This window comes from Staurois parvus, unplaced genomic scaffold (genome assembly GCF_062004578.1).
Source record: "Staurois parvus isolate SC_StPar_1 unplaced genomic scaffold, SC_StPar_1.0 ptg000090l, whole genome shotgun sequence".
Classification (NCBI taxonomy): domain Eukaryota; kingdom Metazoa; phylum Chordata; class Amphibia; order Anura; family Ranidae; genus Staurois; species Staurois parvus.
In genome coordinates this window covers 67862-88082 of record NW_028317886.1, presented here as the reverse complement: position 1 = coordinate 88082, position 20221 = coordinate 67862, and the positions used below count along the sequence as shown (strand labels likewise).

At 40.5% G+C, this 20221-nt stretch overlaps 1 protein-coding gene across 1 annotated transcript in view; it reads right to left on the bottom strand.

Moving 5' to 3' along the window:
• Window positions 1-20221, bottom strand: part of LOC149468207 (palladin-like) — a 348477-nt gene that overhangs the window by 263819 nt on the left and 64437 nt on the right. The window contains exons 2-5 of the mRNA XM_089670345.1: window positions 10294-10472; window positions 7260-7326; window positions 1167-1272; window positions 929-1003 (exon numbers count right to left, since the gene is read on the bottom strand). Of these exons, the coding sequence (XP_089526471.1) occupies window positions 929-1003; window positions 1167-1272; window positions 7260-7267 (189 nt within the window). The 5' untranslated portion in view covers window positions 7268-7326; window positions 10294-10472. The remainder of the gene's footprint in view (window positions 1-928; window positions 1004-1166; window positions 1273-7259; window positions 7327-10293; window positions 10473-20221) is intronic.

Sequence of the window (20221 nt, the reverse complement as noted above, 5' to 3'; positions counted from 1 at the left end):
GCCGGTGGTGATATGGCTGGGATTTGAACCAATGACCCTAGTACTGCCAAGCAGAAGTGCTAACCATTTAGCCACTGTGCTGCCCATTATCACTGCAATTGAAAGAAATTCCAAATCTTGAGTGGTCATAAGAATAGGAATAGAGGGGAAATCTTCCTATAAGGACATAGTTCTGGTGACTCTGGTGACTGCTAGTGATTTCCTTCACATTGGAGGGTTTCATTTCCTTTTGTGGCTATGGCACATGAAGAGAATGGAAATCTTAAGAGGACACAGATGGCAAATAAAATTGACAGGGGTTATAAGCTCCTCTTACTCTATCCAAAATGAAAAATGTTTTGCCTTCAGTTCTACTTCAAGATGGCTAGAGTTTGGGAATTAGAGCACTGTTATTGAAAGTAGAATTCTACATTCAATTATTATAAATGTGCAGATCTACATATGCAAGAACCTGCATATTCAGTTTTAAATATTTCTTACAATGTGCCTTTATTAATGAAGAGTTTGCATCTTCAACATGAAAGTCACAGGCAGAGGTAATTTCAAGTTTAACAATGGCTGCCTAGCCAATTGTTCCACCTCACACAGTCTGCCAGATTCTGAGTTTAAATAACTATATCACAGAAACCTGTAATTGTTGCTTTTAACTCTACAGCTTTATTGGTGGATAATGTTAAGAGCTTAGTAGCTAGGGAAGAGCGAGTGAGGTCAAGCAGTTGACAAGGCAGTAACTCACACATCAGGAGATTTCTGCAACTGACTCTCAAGCTAAAGATCTAAACTCACGCAAATCATTTAAGGATAAAAAGTGACAGTAAAAAATAATTAGTTGTAAACATTATGCAATTTGATGCAGCCTCTGTTTTAATACAAAAAGTGTACAACAAAAAGACATGCATATTTCTGCAGGTAGCATGTGTAAGCAAACCTTGGTGAAAGAAGGAGGAGAGATGCTAGAACTGGAGCCATCTTGACGACACAAATAAGATGTAGGGCTTTGGACCTGTTAACAGATATCGGTTTTTAGTTTTCGGACCAGTAAACATTTATCTAAATATTACAAGTAATAAAGGACAATTTAAGATAAGCTATGTAAAATACTTTAACATCTTTAAAGGATATCCACATCATATGTACTGAATGTTAGCAGAAATAACGTGACATACCTGGTGCACAGGAATAGAAATTGGCTGCATTATTGCAGTGGTTATTCCACATTTTGGTGATGATGGTCCTATGGTTAATGAAACTGATGTTGTTTTCTTTTGAGCTCTGGAAATATTAAAAAGACTTGTGTTTTCATTGCAGGATTCTGCAGTACAGGAGATCCAAGTGTCACGGTTAAAAATACATAATTGTTATTATGGTAAAAAGCCATAATCAGCAGAGCAAGAGCCCGGGAAATATCATATGTATACCTCAACAGGTAACACAGTACAGTGTGTTACTCTCAAACATGCAAAGATTCACATCTGCATATTGACAAATTTATGCACATGTGATCATTGTTTATTGTCGTGTTATATCAGGAATAAGTCAAGAGTTGAGGAGCAATCAACTGCTCTGTATGACACTATTATCTATGACCTGCTTCTGCAATTTCCTAAAAGCTACACTCAAACTAAAAAGTATTTCAGTTATAGGTGGAATCTGGAGGGCAGGATCTCCCACTGGCTTTTTATTATCTTTTCATGACCTCAGTGATGAGATTCCCCTGCCATAGTTCCAGGTTCTGTTCATACCCACCTTAGAGTTTTGGGAGTTCATGCCCATCAGGAGGGAGGGTGTTGCCATCCAACATGTTACATACTTTGATCATATGAAATGTTTTCAAAACCAGCATGGAAAGGGGAAGCCCTTCATATTGGCCGGGATGCGGGTCCAAGGCCTCTCAACCACAGAGATCTCACTGACAACATCACAGAGTGACATAAGAAACCTTCCCATCTTATGACAGGAACCTTCAGTGCAGTGCTTACTTTTAGTGTTGCTTTTTCACTACCCTGAGGTCTGCTGCTGCTCTGACAATTTTCTGACAATAACCAGCAGTACCAGTAATTGCATACCCTATGGCAAGCTGTCCCTATGTTCCAGTGCTTAGGCCTGGGACCTTCCATGCAGGTCCTTTGTGCCCAGGTAAGCCACATACTTCCACATAATGGAGCACTCTGGGAATCTGACGGAGCAGCAGTGAGCACTGGAGTGGCGCTAAAGGTAAGCTCAGGCACTGCAGGACACCTAACAAAAATTGTACTTAGTGTAATGGTAATATATTGTGGAGGGTTATAAAAAACAACAGTTATAGAAATATCATTAAAATCTAAAGCACATGTGTCAAACACCAGGCCCACTGGCTGAATCCGGCCTGCCAGGCCATTTCATGTGTCCCTTGCACCTCTCCTGCAGCTGCAGCACACCCCTTATCTCAGCAGTTGGCAGCAGAGAGGAAGACAAAACTCCTCCTCTAGATCCTGTGCTTCTCTGGGCAGCAACAGCACTCCCTAGTCTTCGCCTCTCCTGGTCTCAGCATTTAGCAGACTCCAGCCCTTCACCAGACCCTGCACTTTCTGCTTCCCAGCTCCACCACCAGCTTCACAGCAGCACAAGGTAAGAGGGCGCACGCTGATGTAAGGGAGGGTGGGGGACTCTTGACTTCTGATGGTTGCTGGGCTCTTTGGGTGCTCTGGACATCTGCTGATAATTATGAGAATACTACAATTCTATGCCAGTTGAAAGGGAAATTCGCACACACCGCTGGTATCACCACAAGGATCTTTATTGAAGACTGCTCACAAAACACTAGGGCAGAACCAGGTTTTGTCTGAGGAGCCTCCAATAAAGTTTCTTGTGGATGATAGTGGTGATGTACGACCCTCCTTTCCAGACTTGCATCACCTGCTACAGGAGTGTGAGTGGGCTCCATGCCGGTCTGCACCTGCCCTTGACAGCTTAGGTCTTAATTTATTAATAAAACCAGTAATAATCGAATACAGGAGGTAATTATTTAATATGATAAAGAGTAGATACATTTGTACAGTCTTACAGATAAAACCAGCCCTTTGAGGGCAAACATAATGCTGATGTGACCTGCCATGAAATTGAGCATGACACTCCTGATCTAAAGGATCTATATCAGAATCAAACTTGTCAGTATTACACTCAATAATAAAAAAATTATTTGCTGTTTTCCCAGTGCTGTTTAGGCAATGAGAGAAAAAAAAATGTACAGTATGGTTGCAAGGACAAGATTCTTTGGTTCCTTTTTAATGCAATGTTTTGTACCACATACAGTTACAAAATATTACAGTAAAGAAAACTAATAAAAAGTGTGAAATGTGGTCATAGTTGGCATATGTTATCACCTCTTCATTCACTGCATTCTGTGTATGAGGCTTCCCGATAAAGGTTTCTCTCTGCAAATTCTCACACTGGGGAGAGATCTGCATCAGTGACAGGCTGCTGACTAATCTCCTGACAGCTACCCTTGCTCAACATCTGTTGTTGAAGGTTCCGACTATGTCAAGTCTGGCTGCAGGCACCTGAATCATGGCTGCTGTGTGTCTGATATGTACTTGTTTCTAGCATTCTCTACATAGAGACAGACTGCCCTAGGCTGGAAACAAGCCAGTCACACCTCATGTCAGTCTGAAAGGGATATGCTTTGAGCTATACTTTTAACTATTTGCTGCAAAAACCATTTAATATAAAGTCTATTTCTGCACTTGTCATCCTTACGAATAATGTAAGAAGGTTATCTGGACACTAAATTAACTAGTAAAAGATGAACATTTAGGTTTTTAACATTTCAAATGCTTAGGTGTTAAAAATGCATGTTGGAAGGAACAAAACCATTTACGTATATACGGTTGTAAACAGCTATTCATTTGTCTCTCATAATTTTTGGGGATATACAGTGAGGAACAGAAGTATTTGAACACCCTGCGATTTTGCAAGTTCTCCCACTTAGAAATCATGGAGGGGTCTGAAATTCACATTGCATTCCCACTCAGAGACAGAATTTAATAAAAAATTCAGGAAATCACATTGTATGATTTTTAAAGAATTTATTTGTCTTGCACTGCTGAACATAAGTATTTGAACACCTAAGAAACTGCAAGAATTCTCGCTCTCAAAGACCTGTTACTGTGCCTTTAAAAAGTCCACCTCTACTCCACTCATTAATCTAACTTAGTAGCACCTGTCAGCTCTTTAAAGACACCTGTCCACCCCACAGTCAGTCAGACGCCAACTACTACCATGGGCAAGACCAAAGAGCTGTCAAAAGACACCAGAGACAAAATTGTGGACCTCCACAAGGCTGGAAAGGGCTACGGCGCAATTGTCAAGCAGCTTGGTGAAAATAGGTCAACTGATGGAGCAATTGTTAGAAAATGGAAGAGGCTAAAGATGACTGTTAGTCTCCCTCGGACTGGGGCTCCATGCAAGATCTCACCTCGTGGGGTATCACTGATGAAAAGAAAGGTGAGGAATCAGCCCAGAACTACAAGGGAGGAGCTGGTCAATGACATGAAGAGAGCTGGGACCACAGTTTCAAAGGTCACTGTCGGTAGAACACTACGCCGTCATGGTTTCAAATCATGCATTGCACGGAAGGTTCCCCTGCTCAAGTCATCACATGTCCAGGCCCGTCTGAAGTTTGCCAATGACCATCTGGATGATCGAGAGGAGGCATGGGAGAAAGTCATGTGGTCAGATGAGACCAAAGTAGAACTTTTTGGTCTAAACTTCACTCGTCTTGTTTGGAGGAAAAAGGATGAGTTGCATCACAAGAACACCATCCCTACTGTGAAGCATGGGGGTGGTGAAATCATGCTTTGGGGGTGCTTTTCTGCAAAGGGGACAGGACGACTGCGCTGTATTAAGGAGAGGATGAATGGGGCCACTTATTGTGAGATTTTGAGCAACAACCTCCTTCCCTCAGTCAGAGCATTGAAGATGGGTCATGGCTGGGTCTTCCAACATGACAACGACCCGAAATACACAGCCAGGATAACCAAGGAGTGGCTCCGTAAGAAGCATATCAAGGTTCTGGAGTGGCCTAGCCAGTCTCCAGACCTAAATCCAATAGAACATCTTTGGAGGGAGCTGAAACTCCGTGTTGCTCAGTGACAGCCCCGAAACCTGACAGATCTAGAGGAGATCTATGTGGAGGAGTGGGCCAAAATCCCTGTTGCAGTGTGTGCAAACCTGGTCAAGAACTACAGGAAACGTTTGACCTCCGTATTTGCAAACAAAGGCTTCTGTACCAAATATTTACACTGATTTTCTCAGGTGTTCAAATACTTATGTTCAGCAGTACAAGACAAATTCTTTAAAAATCATGCAATGTGATTTCCTGAATTTTTTTTTAAATTCTGTCTCTCAGAGTGGGAATGCACCTACAATGTGAATTTCAGACCCCTCCATGATTTCTAAGTGGAAGAACTTGCAAAATCGCAGGGTGTTCAAATACTTCTGTTCCTTACTGTATACTAGGATAGCATCGATATTGATAACAGTATTAGTTCTGACACCAACTATTTTTACTTGTGAAAATGCTCCCGATACTTGACACAAATAATTTGAGGCATGATTTGCATCCATACAAAATATATGTCTGAAAATTGCACCGCAAAGAATAGCATAAATTTTGAACAGGAATGCAATTCCTGTTCAAATTGCATGCTGTTTCTCCACTAATCCTATGGGAACCCAGGCTTGTCCCAGCCTGAGTTCACACAGGAGCAGTGCGGGAAACATACTGTCACAGAAGGAAAGCTGGGGATTTGAAATCTCTCATCTCAGTTCAGGGATGACAGTACAGGCTAGACAGCTTTTGACTGGCTTTTGATTGGTCAGCACCGCCAGTGTTGACTAATCAGAAACCGTCTAGCCTGTACGGTCATCTCTGCAAGGAGAGGAGAGAAAACCGCTTCACAGATCTGGAGGTTTGAAATCCCTGCGGCTTTTTCTCCATACATTTTGAATTTACGCAAATCACACCGCAAAGCATCGGTATCGGTGACTATTTGACCGAAAATATCGGTACTTGTACTTGCCGATCAAAAAAAGGTTATCAGTATATCACTAGTATATTCTGACATGGGTGAGAGAGGATATGTGTTTGTACAGCTCATGAAGATCAATTTTATTGACGAATGCTATATTTTGCATTCAAAAACAGGGCTACCCTTCATCAGCAACACAAAGAAATCTCAAAAGACTTGCTATGCTGTGCCTAAAGAAATTAAAACCAGGTCAGAAGTAGCCTGAAGCTCTTGGATAAAGAAACATTTCCTAGTTCACCCAAAGCACACATACCACCGCTCTGCTTATTCATATTTTGAGACCCCCTACTTTGCCAAGACTATAACAGGTCTAGAACAACTCTATAGAAAGCAGAAGTGTCACCATTTGCTGTTTACATATACTTCCATAAAAGCAGTGTTTCTAAACCTATTTCAAAGCACCCTTTAAAATGATGCACAATCTCAGGGCAATCCATTTTAAAATGTAAAAACAAAACTAATGGTTTTATATAATGCAGCAGCATCCACATATGTACCAAACTAAATACACTTTTGTACACTGGTCCTGACTAGTATTCTAATGTTTCTTTGCTCCCTGACTCAGCTAATGTAACCCCCAGTGCTGATGTATACGGGTAAACAAGGGCGCCCAACATCCTCCTTATCAATCAATGATGTCATGGGTTGTTAGGATGCCAGCGGCTAGAAAGTTGTAATGGCACACAATGAAGACCTGTGGATTTGTGTAACCAATAGGTAGGCTTGATCCACTTGCTGGCTTGTGTTATGTTTGAGCAATTTTTTTTGCTTAAAAAAAAATGAAGGGAAAGTGGCAATACTGTGGTCACAGAGAGGAGGATAATAAACCAGGATCTGTTGAAAGTATACTGTAAACTAATACATTTCTAGCAACCAAACTTTTAATCTTGTCTATTAAGAAATGGGAGGAGAATGATCAGAGATCCGGTAGTGGGCCCCCTTACCATTGTGTCCATGGCATTGGATGTTTACCAGCTTTGCATCTATTGGCCTATGTGTTTGCCAGTACACAGTTTAATCATCAGCACTTGGAATAAAAAATTTCTACCCACACGCAGATCTCATTAAATCATCTGCCAAAATTCTAAATGGGTAAATAAATCAAATGAAAGATGAACACATTCCCTGTGTTTCAATGGATCCATAATTAACATATTTTGTTTAATTCCAGTAAACAGAACGTTTACTCACTGAGGCATTGTTCCAGGTTTTGGTTTGTAAGTAAAGTCTTCACTGTCAGAGTCAGAGGAACTGGCACCTGAAATGATAACAAGGGACATTACATACTTTTCCACTCAAACATAATAGAAACCTCATGTGTGACGTTTCTTTATATGGTTTTCTGTACCCCACTTCCCCGCAGCCAGTCAGAATCTCCGTTTCCTACTGTTAGGGCAAAATGTAAGGGAGACACTGGTTGGCTGCTGGAAAGGAATTATAGACTTCTTCATCCACCAGGTACTTTATATTTGAGATCTCATGTAAAATGTATTCTTCTGAAAGTGCATTTTGCAACTACTTTATATTTGTAACATATTCACATAATTTTATAAAATATGTAACTCTTTCAGATCACCATTTTAAATTTTCCTTTCTAAAAATTCCAGAACAGAAAAATCCTAATTTCTAGGGATGCACTGATACCCTTGTTTGATCAGTGAGTATGATACCAATACGTTTGGTCAAGTACTCGCTAATACCGAGTACCGATACTTTGCCTTGTCATAGCCTGAGTTCACACAGGAACAATGTGGGAAACCTCACTGCACCGATCCCATACTCGCACAGAAGGAAAAGCTGGGGATTTGAAATCCTGCAAATTTCTCTCCTCTAACTGCAGGGATGACAGTACAGGTTAGATGGTTTTTCATTGGTCAGCACAGCCATAGTGCTTACCAGTCAGAAGCCATCTAGCCCATACTGTCATCCCTGCACTGAGAGGAGAGAAAGCTGTGGCGATATCAAGCCCCCAGCTTTTTCTTCTGTGACAGTTTGAATTTTGTCATAGCCTGAGTTCACACAGGAAAGGTGCAGGAAGCCTTCATGCACTGGTTCCATGCTGTCACAGAAGGAGAAGCCACTTCACAGGTCTGTGGATTTGAAATCCCCACGGCTTTCTCTCCTCTCCAAGCAGGGATGACAGTACGGGCTACACGGCTTCTGACTGGTCAGCACCGTAATGGTTTGCAATGTAATTTGCATCCATACATTTTGTATTGACGCAAATCACATCGAAAACTATCAGTTTCAGGTATAGGGAGCATTTTCACGAGTACTCGTGAATATACTGAGTATCACATTGATACAGATACCAGTATCAGTGCATTCCTACTAATTTCTCTTTGTTTCTAAGTGAAGCTGTGTTTTCCATAATTAATCCTTTCTGCACTGTGCTGTCAGATCTCATTACCATCTGTAAACTAGATTGAAACACTACATTAGTGTTCTAACAAAGAGCTAAGGATTTAGAGGCTTGCCATCTGTATTGAACACTTGCAGTGTGCAATGATGCCGTATTGTAGAAAAATCTAAACGTTAAGGCTGTGCAAATGGGAACAAATAAGAAACACTTAGCTGCGTTCTCTCTCAAATTTGACAGCAAAAGTGGAAATACACTTTAAGTATCATGGAAAGCTAAAGGTAGAGAGCACAGTAACCCAAACCCAATTAGAAGTAATCAATATACAGCACAACAATACAATTTCATTAGGTCAGCTTTTCCTTTGTTTGAATCTTGTTCTATTCGGTTTTGTCCTGTCATAAAGTATTATTTACCTTAGTTATTATGGATTGTGACCTTTTAATCTGATGAGAAAACAATTGTTATAATTAATTTCTGCTAAAGACTAAGCTTTTGCTAAAGGCAAAACTTTTTTTTTTCAATTTTTGAATAGGGAGTGTTCTACCCCACGTCAGTGACCCATTGAGGAGATTTCCCCTTATTTCATGTCCCATTGCCAAAATAGGGAGTGAAAGAAAATCCCTCCAAAGTGAGGGAATCCCAGAGTGTCATCAGAACTACTGTTCCCATTGAAACATTTCCCCTCAACGTCTTTTGTGAGGTCAACCCAAATTGTGGGATTTCACTTTCACTGATAATGGTAACTAGGACAGATATAGAGGGTGAATCTCCCTAATGGGAGCGCAGACAGAAATAAAACCTGGCAGGGGCTCCAATCCCTCTCCATTTTATCCAAAACCAGGGAAAAAAAATAAATCAATCTGTAGTACAAAACAGCACACAGTAAACACATTAACACTTACAAGGCACACAATTACCCCTTGATTGCCCCTAGATGTTAACCCCTTCCAAGTCAGTGTTATTAGTGCAATGACAGTCTATATTTAGCACTGATCACTGTATTAGTGTCACTGGTGATGTCAGTGTCAGTTAGTCAGTGCTCTCAAAGTGTCAGTTAGTGTCACAATGTCCACCGCACAGTCCTTCTATAAGTCGCTGATCGCCCCCATTACTAGCATAAAGAAAATAATTAAATAAAACTTTCAGTATATATCCCATAGTTTGTAGATGTTATAACTTTCACGCAAACCAATTAAATTTTCAAATATTTAAAAAAAAATTGCCAAAAAAAAAACAATAACATTTTACAAAAAAAATTTTAAAATAACTTTCATGCAAACCAATTTTTGTAAAAATATATTTTTCAGATTTTTTTAACATATAAAAAAGTAATTTTAACAAATATTTTTACATATATTTGTAAATGTATTCCAAAAATGTAGATCTGCATTTTTAAAGACACAGTATATTTGAGATGTATTTTTATTAAAAATATTTTCATATATTCTGTAATAAAAATGCATTTCAACATGAATATATATATATATATATATATATATATATATATATATATAAAAATATTGAATATGGCTAAAATTGTAGCATTTCAAATATATGTCAATATAATTGGACAGAATATTTTTAAAATAAATTTCAAATATATTTTTCTTCCATATGGGCCAGCAGACAATATACATTCTCTCTTTCATTTCTGACCTGCACTAGAAAAATATACTGTACCTGGAATCTGTTTGCTAAAGACAAAGCAGACTCAGCTCCTGTGTTTTACATGAGGCTTTGTTATTGTTTACAGAAAAAGGAAAAAAAATTTTGATTTTTTAGTTGGATGAATATATGGATAAGGTTTCATCCAGCATGCCCACCAAGAAACCACAATGAGCTGATGACCACATAAAACATTACCTTCTACAAACACTTCAGCTGAAGATGTGTCAGAGCCAAGCCAATTGGATGCCGCACAAGTATAGCGCCCGGTGTCGTCCTCGAAGGCCTCAGCAATGACAAGCACTTGAAGACCGTCGCTCTCCGAGGAGATGTTAATGTCAGGTGAGTTATGCAGCTCTCTTCCTTCACAGAACCACCTGGAGACATACAAGCATCTCAGATATTTAAAGTGCATGTGAGGGGGGGGAGGAGAGCGGGTAAAGGCACACACAAGTGAGAGAAATTTCGTAACAGGGAAACTAGTAGACTATGACAGATAGGCACTGACTCATTAACCTGATGGATTCAAGACAAAAGAGACCTGAGCTATATCTTGCTTTGTACTTTAATTATAAATAAACTTTACAGACAAGACAATTTGTTTTTAAATGTGTCTGTATGAAGAAAGGTGGATTAATGAGCCCTGGCGTATAGTATCTTCTGGGATAATCTACGCGTTTTTGCTATTTAGGCTCCAGGAGGCAAACTGTACATTGATATAATAATACCACAGAAGCTGATATATTCCACTTTACAAGCACTGGGACCTACAGAAATGAATGGTAATGCAATAAAGCACCCATGAAGAGCATTTTAAAACCGTAAAACATTTGGACAGTAGACAGATTATTTTTTTTCATTCTCTGTTCAAGAACAAACACATTTTGCCTACATATCGTATGCGATCCTGAAACTGTCAATTCACTATACTGTTTACTGGTATTTACCACAAAATGCTGAAAATGCTTGGTAAACAGAACAGGCGTTAAACTCAATTCACAGAAGGAGACCCCCACGCGGTTGTTTCCCATAATTTATTATTGCCAGCAATTGTTTAGTTTACATTCAGCTGCCAGTGGTTGATGACTACTAGGTTGTTAAGGATGCAACCGTCGCCTGCTCCTTAGCAACCATGACAGTTACTGGTTGTTAAGGGCATCTGCTCCTTAACAATGCTGTATTTACTACTGTTCGTAAATACGCCAACTACCACCGGCGTTAAATTTCCGCATGTTTTCACTACAAAAATACCACATGATTTCATAAAATAACTCCTGCGGTATTTTAGTAGGATTTTTTGGTGAATCTTAGAGAAGAAAATACTGCTTTGTGAATGGAGCAAAGTGTCCTTGAAGAACAAAGCAGGGGCTCCATGCACACTGAGCGTTTTAATAACGCTGGTAAAGTTAGCTGTGTAAAGTCACGTTAAAAACGTGAGTTATTCAGCATTTTTTAGCATTTTTGTATTAGCGTTTAGTGGCGTTTTGCTGAGTTTTTTCACGTTTGTGCTTTTTAGAATTTTTTTGGGGGGGGTCAAAAGAGTCCAAAAGCATTGCTTTGCTGTGATTTACCACATTTTACCACGTTTTGCTGCGTTTTTCAGTGTTAGAGCGTTTTTATAGCTAAATAACTCCTCTAGAAACCCACTAGTTCTGGGGGTTTTTCCAGCCAAAAAACGTTGATTACAGTCTGTCTGTGCATGGACACATAGGATAAAATGCTGGGGGGTTTACTAGCTGTAGAAAAAAAAATTTAAAAAGCCAAAAACAGCAGCTGTAAAAACGTCTGGTGTGCATGAGGAGTAACTATATTTTTGTTGAGAAATACACATTCTTCACTGGGTGATCTATGTACATTGCAAATATTTTAACAAACTTTGTTACAGATTTCTACCTTTTGTTGCTATGAAGGCAAAGCTGTTTGTTTGTATGTGTCAATTTCCAAAGTAAACGTGAACAGCAGTGACTTCTTCATTATTAACTCCTTCCCGCCCCACCTATTGTGAGACGATGGCCGAGCGGGATCCCTATTATCCTGGGACAACATCATATGACGTCTTCCTAAGTTTGCACCTCGTGCGCACCCCATGGGCCGTGCTCTGGCACTATCTGTCACTGGCTGTGTCCACTGGACATGGCTGATGACCGATCACTACACTGGCCCACTGCCAGTGTCATGTGATCGCCGTGACCAATCACAGCAGATCTCATGACAGTTGTAAACAATGAATAGCTTTCTTTCATGCAATTCATTGCTAACAACTGTGCTGCTAGCTGTGACTGGTCACAGTGGTCACATGTACAGACTGGGCCAATCACAGCCCATCTGTAGCATGTGATCAGCTATCGCCAATCACAGCTGATCACAACAAAAATTACTGAATGAATCAGTTTCATTCAGCAAAAATGCTTGCTTACACCAATGAAATTCATTGGCATAAGCAATCAATATATAATAAAATAAAAAAAAAAACCTGATCACTTGTCCAGAGTACAATGTTACTATGGTAACATTGTATTGCTCTGGTCACAGGAGTAGAAAAAAAAAATCATTAAAAAAAATTAAAAGTAATAAAAGATTAAAAGAAAACATTAAATTTTTTTTTCTACATACTGTTGCCAGTTAGTGTCCCTGATTACTGCCACATCAGTTATATGATGATGTTGTACTGCATTAGTGACAGTATGCAAAAACAAACATTGTAAAAAAAAATTTCATTTCTTTATTTTCAACATAATTATGACAAAAAAGGGTAACTTTAAAAAGCTTTTACTAAATACCTCAGACTGTCTACTTTCCAAAAGGGGTCATTTGGGGGGTATTTTTACTGTCCTGGCGTTTTTGGGCATCAAGAAATGATAGGCCCTCAGTACATCAGGATTTATCATAGTTTGTGGACTCTATAACGCTCCTACCAACTAAATAATACACACTGATTTTGGTTATTTTCAAAGAAATGTAGCAGAATACATTTTGGCCTAAATCTGTGTAGAAAGATTATTATATAATAATTTTATAACAGACAAAGAAAAACAAACTTTTTCAAAACTTTCGGTCTTTTTCATGTACAGCGCAAGAAATCACCCAGTGGTCATTAAATACCACTAAAAGACATTTATTTTTGTGTGAAAAAAATTATAAAAATGTCAAATGGGTATAGTGTTGCATGACCACGCAATTGTCATTCAAAGTGTGACAGTGCTGAAAAGTGAAAATTGGCCTGGGCAGGAAGGGGATAATAGTGCTGGTAGGCAAGTGCTTAATCAGCTAATGTACTTGCGGTGTTCTAATGGTCAACATTGCAGTGTCTGAATCCCTTTAGAAGTGATCATTCCAATTATCCTTTATTTCTTGATTGTTGTATGCACTAATATAGACATATCTTTGCATACTTTCCCTGGGTTAAATGTCCACCAGGAGGCCCAGGCTTTTCCCCCTGCACCTCCCCCTTTCTTTTTCTAGGGTGACATGCAGTGGTAAATGCCTTGACCCCCCACACATTCAGATATATTGAATAGAGAGACATTTTGAGCCTGTACTTTATATTTACAGTATGTCCCTCTATCCATCCTCACGCGTTAACTTTCTCCACGGGCAGTGTCTCTCCCTATAACATGTAGATACATATGCAACATCTTATACTAGAAATATGTCTTTTGCAAATGTCAACATTGCACTCATTATAGCTTATCGATTACTTCCTTGTTTGTTACTTTGATGAAAACAATAAAACATTTTAAAAAAGAGATTAACCCTTTGGGAGCATTTACCCAAAAATGACAGAGTTGTATCAGTCAGCCAATCACATAAGCAGGAAATTATATTTCTGGGGGTTTTCTGTATAGCAATTGTGTAGCAACTCCATGTTGCCATATTACATTGCATTTTCAAGAAACTTATGCTGTATGCTCAGTGGATAATGAAGAAGAAGCAAAACAATGATAATTCAGCTCTGCTGAAGTAGTTATGCTGGATAACCGATATATACTATATTGTCAAAAGTATTGGGACACCTGCCTTTACATGCACATGACCTTTAATGTCAACCCAGTCTTAGTCTGTAGAGTTCAATACTGAGCTGACCCACCCTTTCCAGCTATAACAGCTTCAACTCTTCTAGGAAGGCTGTCCACAAGGTTTAGGAGTGTGTCTATGGGACTGCTTGACCATTCTTCCAGTAGTGCATTTATGAGGTCAGGCACTGATGTCGGATGAGAAGGCCTGGCTCGCAGTCTCCACTCTAATTCATGTCAAAGGGGTTCTATTTGGTTGAGGTCAGGACTCTGTGCAGGCCAGTCAAGTTCCTCCGCCCCAAATGCACTCATCCATGTCTTTATGGACCATGCTTTCTGCACTTGTGCGCAGTCATGTTGGAACAGGAAGGGCTATACTCAACTGTTCCCACAAAGTTGGGAGCATGAAATTGTCCAAAATGTCTTGGTATGCTAACACCTTAAGAGTTCCCTTCACTGGAACTAAGGGCCAAGCCCAAACGCTATAAAATAACCCAAACACCATAATCCCCTCTCCACCCAATTTTACACTAGGCACAATGTAGTCAGGTAAGTACCGTTCTCCTGGCAACCGTCAAACCCAGACACGCCCATCGGATTGCAAGACGGAGAAGCGCGGTTCGTCACTCAAGAGAGCATTTCTCCACTGCTTGGCGTGCTTTACACCACTGCATCTGACGCTTTGCATTAAACTTGGTGATGTATGGCTTGGATGCAGCTGCTGAGTTGTGGAAACCCATTCCATGAAGCTCTCTACGCACTGTTGCTATGTTAATCTGAAGGTCACATGAAGTTTGGAGTCTTTAGCTATTGACTCTGCAGACAGTTATCGACATCTGTGCACTGTGCACTTTAGCATGTGCTGAACCCACTCTGTCATTATACATAGCTTACCAGTTCATGGCTGTTCCCAGTTGCTTCCACTTTGTTATAATACCACTAACAGTTGACCGTGGAATATTTAGTAGCAAGGAAATTTCACGGATGCACAGGTGGCAACCTATCACAGTACCATGCTTGAATTCACGGAGCTCCTGAGAGTGACCCATTCTCTCACAAATGTTTGTAAAAGCAGTCTGCATGCCTCTAACTCTCTCTCTCTACATGGCCACAGGTATATAAAATCAAGCACCTAGGCATGCAGACTGCTTCTACAAATATTTGAAAAAGAATGGGTCACTCTCAGGAGCTCAGTGAATTCAAGCGTGGTACTGTGATAGGTTGCCACCTGTGCATCCGTGAAATTTCCTTGCTGCAACAGTCAATTTTTAGTGGTATTATAACAAAGTGGAACCAACTGGGAACAACAGCAACTCAGCCACAAAGTAGTAGGCCATGTAAAATGACAGAGGGTCAGCACATGCTGAAGCGCACAGAAGTCACCAACAGTCTGCCGAGTCAATAGCTAAAGACCTCCAAACTTCACGTGGCCTTCAGATTAGCACAACAGTGCATAGAGAGCTTCATGAAATTGGTTTCCATGGCCGAGCAACTGCATCCAAGCCTTACATCACCAAGTACAATGCAAATGGTCAGATGCAATGGTATAAAGCACGCTGCCACTGGACTATAGAGCAGTGGAGACGTATTCTCTGGAGTGACCAATCATGCTTCTCTGTCTAGTAATCTGATGGATGTGTCCAGGTTTGGTGGTTGCCAGGAGAACAGTACTTGCTGGACTGCATTGTGCCAAGTGTAATGTTTGGTGGAGGGGGGATGGTGTGGGGTTGTTTTTCAGGGGTTGGGCTTGGCCCCTTAGTTCCAGTGAAGGTAACTCTTAAGGCATCAGCATACCAAGACATTTTGGACAATTTCAAGCTCCCAACTTTGTAAGAACAGTTTGGGGATGGTCCCTTCCTGTTCCAACATGACTGTACACCAGTGCACAAAGAAAGGTCCATAAAGACCTTTGGTGTGGCTGGTGTGCAGCGTGGTCCAGTCAAGATCAATTTTGAGTTTGCACCATTTTGTGTTAGCAGCTACTTGTGTTGTTACTGTAGCGCAACCCACATATTTCATCTCATCATCGCACTTTTATTTAAAATTAACTTTATTGAGATGTCACGCGGTGCGAGGCAGTGGATTTCCTCAAACTACACTGAAATAAACTACTGCATGCAGTACTTTTTTCAGTGCTTATCTCCAGCACACCAAAGCAACACAGTGGGCAAATAGGGAGACAAGACATTTTGCTCTGAATTGGCTAGGTAAACAATCCAGAATGAAAATGCCAATCCTTGAGTTTGCATCTTCAAAACAGTAATGGTAGCGTCTTATTTTTAGCCTTAGTAAGGGATCAGTACATGTAAAAACAGAGTTTGAGAGCCCATTGACACTAGTATGATTTCTCCTGCAGTCGAAATCACATAATTCTCTATGGTGCCCTTTTAAATCAATGCAACATCGTGCCCCATAGACTGCAGTGGGAGCCCATAAAAGCGCATGAAAAACACATGTACATACATTTTTGGTATATTTTATTTTTATAAAACTTTATCTGAAAGGTGATCAAACTAGGATACAAAATGTTGCTCCCATAACAATAAGAAAGTGGACATATATGGCTGAGCCTATGAATACTATAAGGGTGATTTACTAAAGGATTTGAAAATACCCACACAATAAATTGTTTGAATATTTATTTCATTTATTCAGTCAGATGTAAATGAAATAGGCAAATATGATTTTTCTTTTTATGTGATTGTATATTTTAAATAAACCTTCACACAATTTATTTTGTGAACATTCTCAAACACCTTAGTAAATCAGCCCCGATGACACTAAGCACAGTCTGAATGTAGCTATGGGGCAAGTTGTTCATGGATTTGGCTAAATCAAATAACCCCATTTACATTTTTCTGCTGTTGAATATGAAATACTTATTAAAATCTTAAATGCCAGATTCACACAAAACAATTATTTCAGTTTTTGGTAGGTAACAGTCCCACTTTTTTTTTTTATCCCACTTTTTATGTCTCTCAAAGTCACACGGGTTGATATTTTGCCTATGTGGCTTTAATGAATTTATGATTTTAAAAATTGGTTTATTCCATAATGGAGATATGGTACATTAAAATTTAGCCATTAGCTGGAACTATTGGGTAACACTGGTAATTCTGGTAGGCAATGTGTCTAACAGTACATAATTCAACTTCCTAGCATTAAAAAAGAAAAACTTAGGTGGGCAATGGCTTTTAAAGAACTGCCCAACATCTGATAAGTGATGACAGAGCTGAAGGTAGCGAGTTGCATGTCGGATAAACAGTAAACTAACGTCTGCTGACCCTTTTCCAGGTGCTCCAGATGTAGCGCCCCCTCAGTTTTTTTTCAGCCAGCTTAGCCCCTTGGATACTATTAGTGTGGCAGGTTACAAAGGTTTGTGCTAGAAAAAGTAACACCTAACTTTGCATTGCATTTTGCTCTTTATATTTGTTTAATTGGTGGCTTATGCAGGTGATCTTACTCATGTTTCTCCCACTACTTGCATTCTTAAACCTTTATGAATGTTGTTCTTTACCTATGGAAAATTTTCAGTGGCACTTGTATTCCCCGTAATGTCCATCTCATTACATGTCTGGTGTTGCTGCAAAGCACTAAATAATAAAAAAAAAAGCCTGCTCTGTATGGACTTCTAATGAAGAACATAAAGATAATTTTGACAAATTAATCACAGATTTGGTACAATTCCAATAAACATAATACAACACTAGCGTGGTCGAGACCAAAAAGACTGGTTTAACAGGAAAATGACTGACATCTATAAGCTATACAGCATTGTATGTAATTAGGGGGGATGGTCAAATAAAATGATCCTACTAAAAAGGTAATCTTTTAGCCTTCATTTTACTACAGTTAGACGCTACAAAATGTATTATGTATTTTATGACACATGGGCCTTGGATTTAGTGTACCCTAGAGGATGAGGAGACAACATGCAAATCTTTTCAGTTAAGAAGAAGATAATAATGGAGCTTGGGCGGTAAGTCCTGATGACATCTAATTAATCCATATCATGGTATTATTACTGTAACTGTCTCATTCTCTCTCTGCTTGTCACGTACCTTACTTGTGAGCCTGACAGCAGGAGGAAGGCCTCTCGTGCAGCTCCAGTTCGAGGGCCACTGAAGGTGGAACAGCAACCACCAGAGCATGGCGGGGTATGAGTGCCTGTTCAGTCCTGTAGTCTGTGCAGGGATTGCTGGCACTTCGCTGGGAGATGGGATGACTGGACCGGCTGGCGGCAGAGCAGGCTGGCAGCAGAGTAGGTAGGCAGGCAATAAAGCAGGCTGGTAGCAGACTGTATGCAGGGTCAGACAAGCCGGGTCGGTAACAGATGAGCAGATCAGACATGAACAGTAAACAGAAGAATAGTCGGGTCACAAGCCAGGGTCAGTGTTGGTGGGAGCAGATCAGGCAGAGTCAGAAGGCAGAGGCAGAGTCCAAGAAACAAGCTGGGGTCAATCACAGGTAATCAATCACTAACAGGAATAAAGGAGGGGGAGCTGCAGATCAGACAGCACAGGCTAATAGTACTGCTGGATTTAAATAGTCTGATTGGCGCCAACATTAGCAACGGGCTGTCACGTGTGTGCACACGTGCGAACGCAAATGCACATGACTATGTGCAGCAGAACGGGCCATCGCACATCTGCGCCTGTGCCGCTGTGCACTATGGCGACCATCTTCCTGACATTGCCCCCTCCCTACGGGCAGCCTCCGGATGCCCAGCTGGCTTCCTTTTTCTGGGTGGGCGTGGAAAAAAAAAGCATGAATGAGTCCTTTAGCATGGACATTCTGTGCGGGCTCCCAGGAGTTTTCTTCAGGACCATATCCTTTCCACTTGATCAGGTACTGCAACTGGTTCCTTATTTTCCTGCAATCCACAATAGCTTCCACCTCATATTCTTCATCTCCATTTACAAGCACTGGCTCAGGAGGACCAGACCCCCTATCAGGAAAGGGATCCGTTAGCACAGGCTTTAGGAGCGAAACATGAAATACTGGATGGATCTTAAAGAATTCTGGTAAAAGATAGTTCATAGGATACCTCGTTAAGTTGCTTCTTTACTGGGAATGGCCCCAAAAATTTAGGTGCGCGTTTCCTTGAAGAGCATGCCAGCTTAAGGTTTGCCGTTGATAGCCACACTTGATCGCCCACCTGAAGACTCAATTCCCCCCTTCTCTTCCTGTCAAATGCCTTCTTATTATCAGCCTGTGCTTTAGCCACTGCTTCTTGTAACAACTTATTGTTAAGGTTCAGAAAGTCCACCATGCTCTGAACAGCAGGAACTATTGGTTCTGGAATAAAGTCAGGCAGAAAGGAAGGATGAAAGTCAAAGTTGGCAAATAATGGGGATTGTCCTGTGGCTGAATGGCTGGCGTTATTATAAGAGAATTCTGCCAACGGCAATGATACCCAGTCGTCCTGAACAAAGGATGTAAAGCCTCAAAGGCATTGTTCAAGTGTCTTATTAGTCCTGTTTGCCCGTTAGTTTGGGGGTGGTAAGCTGAAGACATGGACAATTCAATATTCAACACTTCACATAATGCTCTCCAAAAGCGAGAAGTGAATTGGACCCCCCCGATCAGAGACAATGTTTGCAAGGACCCCGTATAGCCTCACAATTTCCTTGACAAACACCCGGGCAATTTCCATGGCAGAAGGCGTATTCCTTAAGGACAAAAAATGGGCCATCTTGGACAGTCGATCTACCACCAAAAAAATTGCCATACATCCTTCAGAAGGTGGAAGTTCTACTATGAAATCCATAGATATAATTTTCCATGGCCTATCGGGAACTTTACAGAATTCCTCCAGATCTGACCACCAGAATGTACGTCCTACCAAATCGAGAGTCTTGTGGCCTGCCGGGAGGTGATTATGAAAAAGCTTCAGAACAGACAGATAATCGGTTACTTTCTGGCACAAAGATCTTGTCCTTCCACCATAGCAAACCTTCTTTAGGAACTAGTGTAATTGCAGAGGGGTAGGGAACCCCCACAGAAGCTTGTTTAATTTGCGACAGAAGGTCAGTTTGAAATAACAAAAAGTTACCTGCAGGCAGGATGGTGTCTGGCACAGAGATTCTCTGGGGTCATCAAACATACGAGAC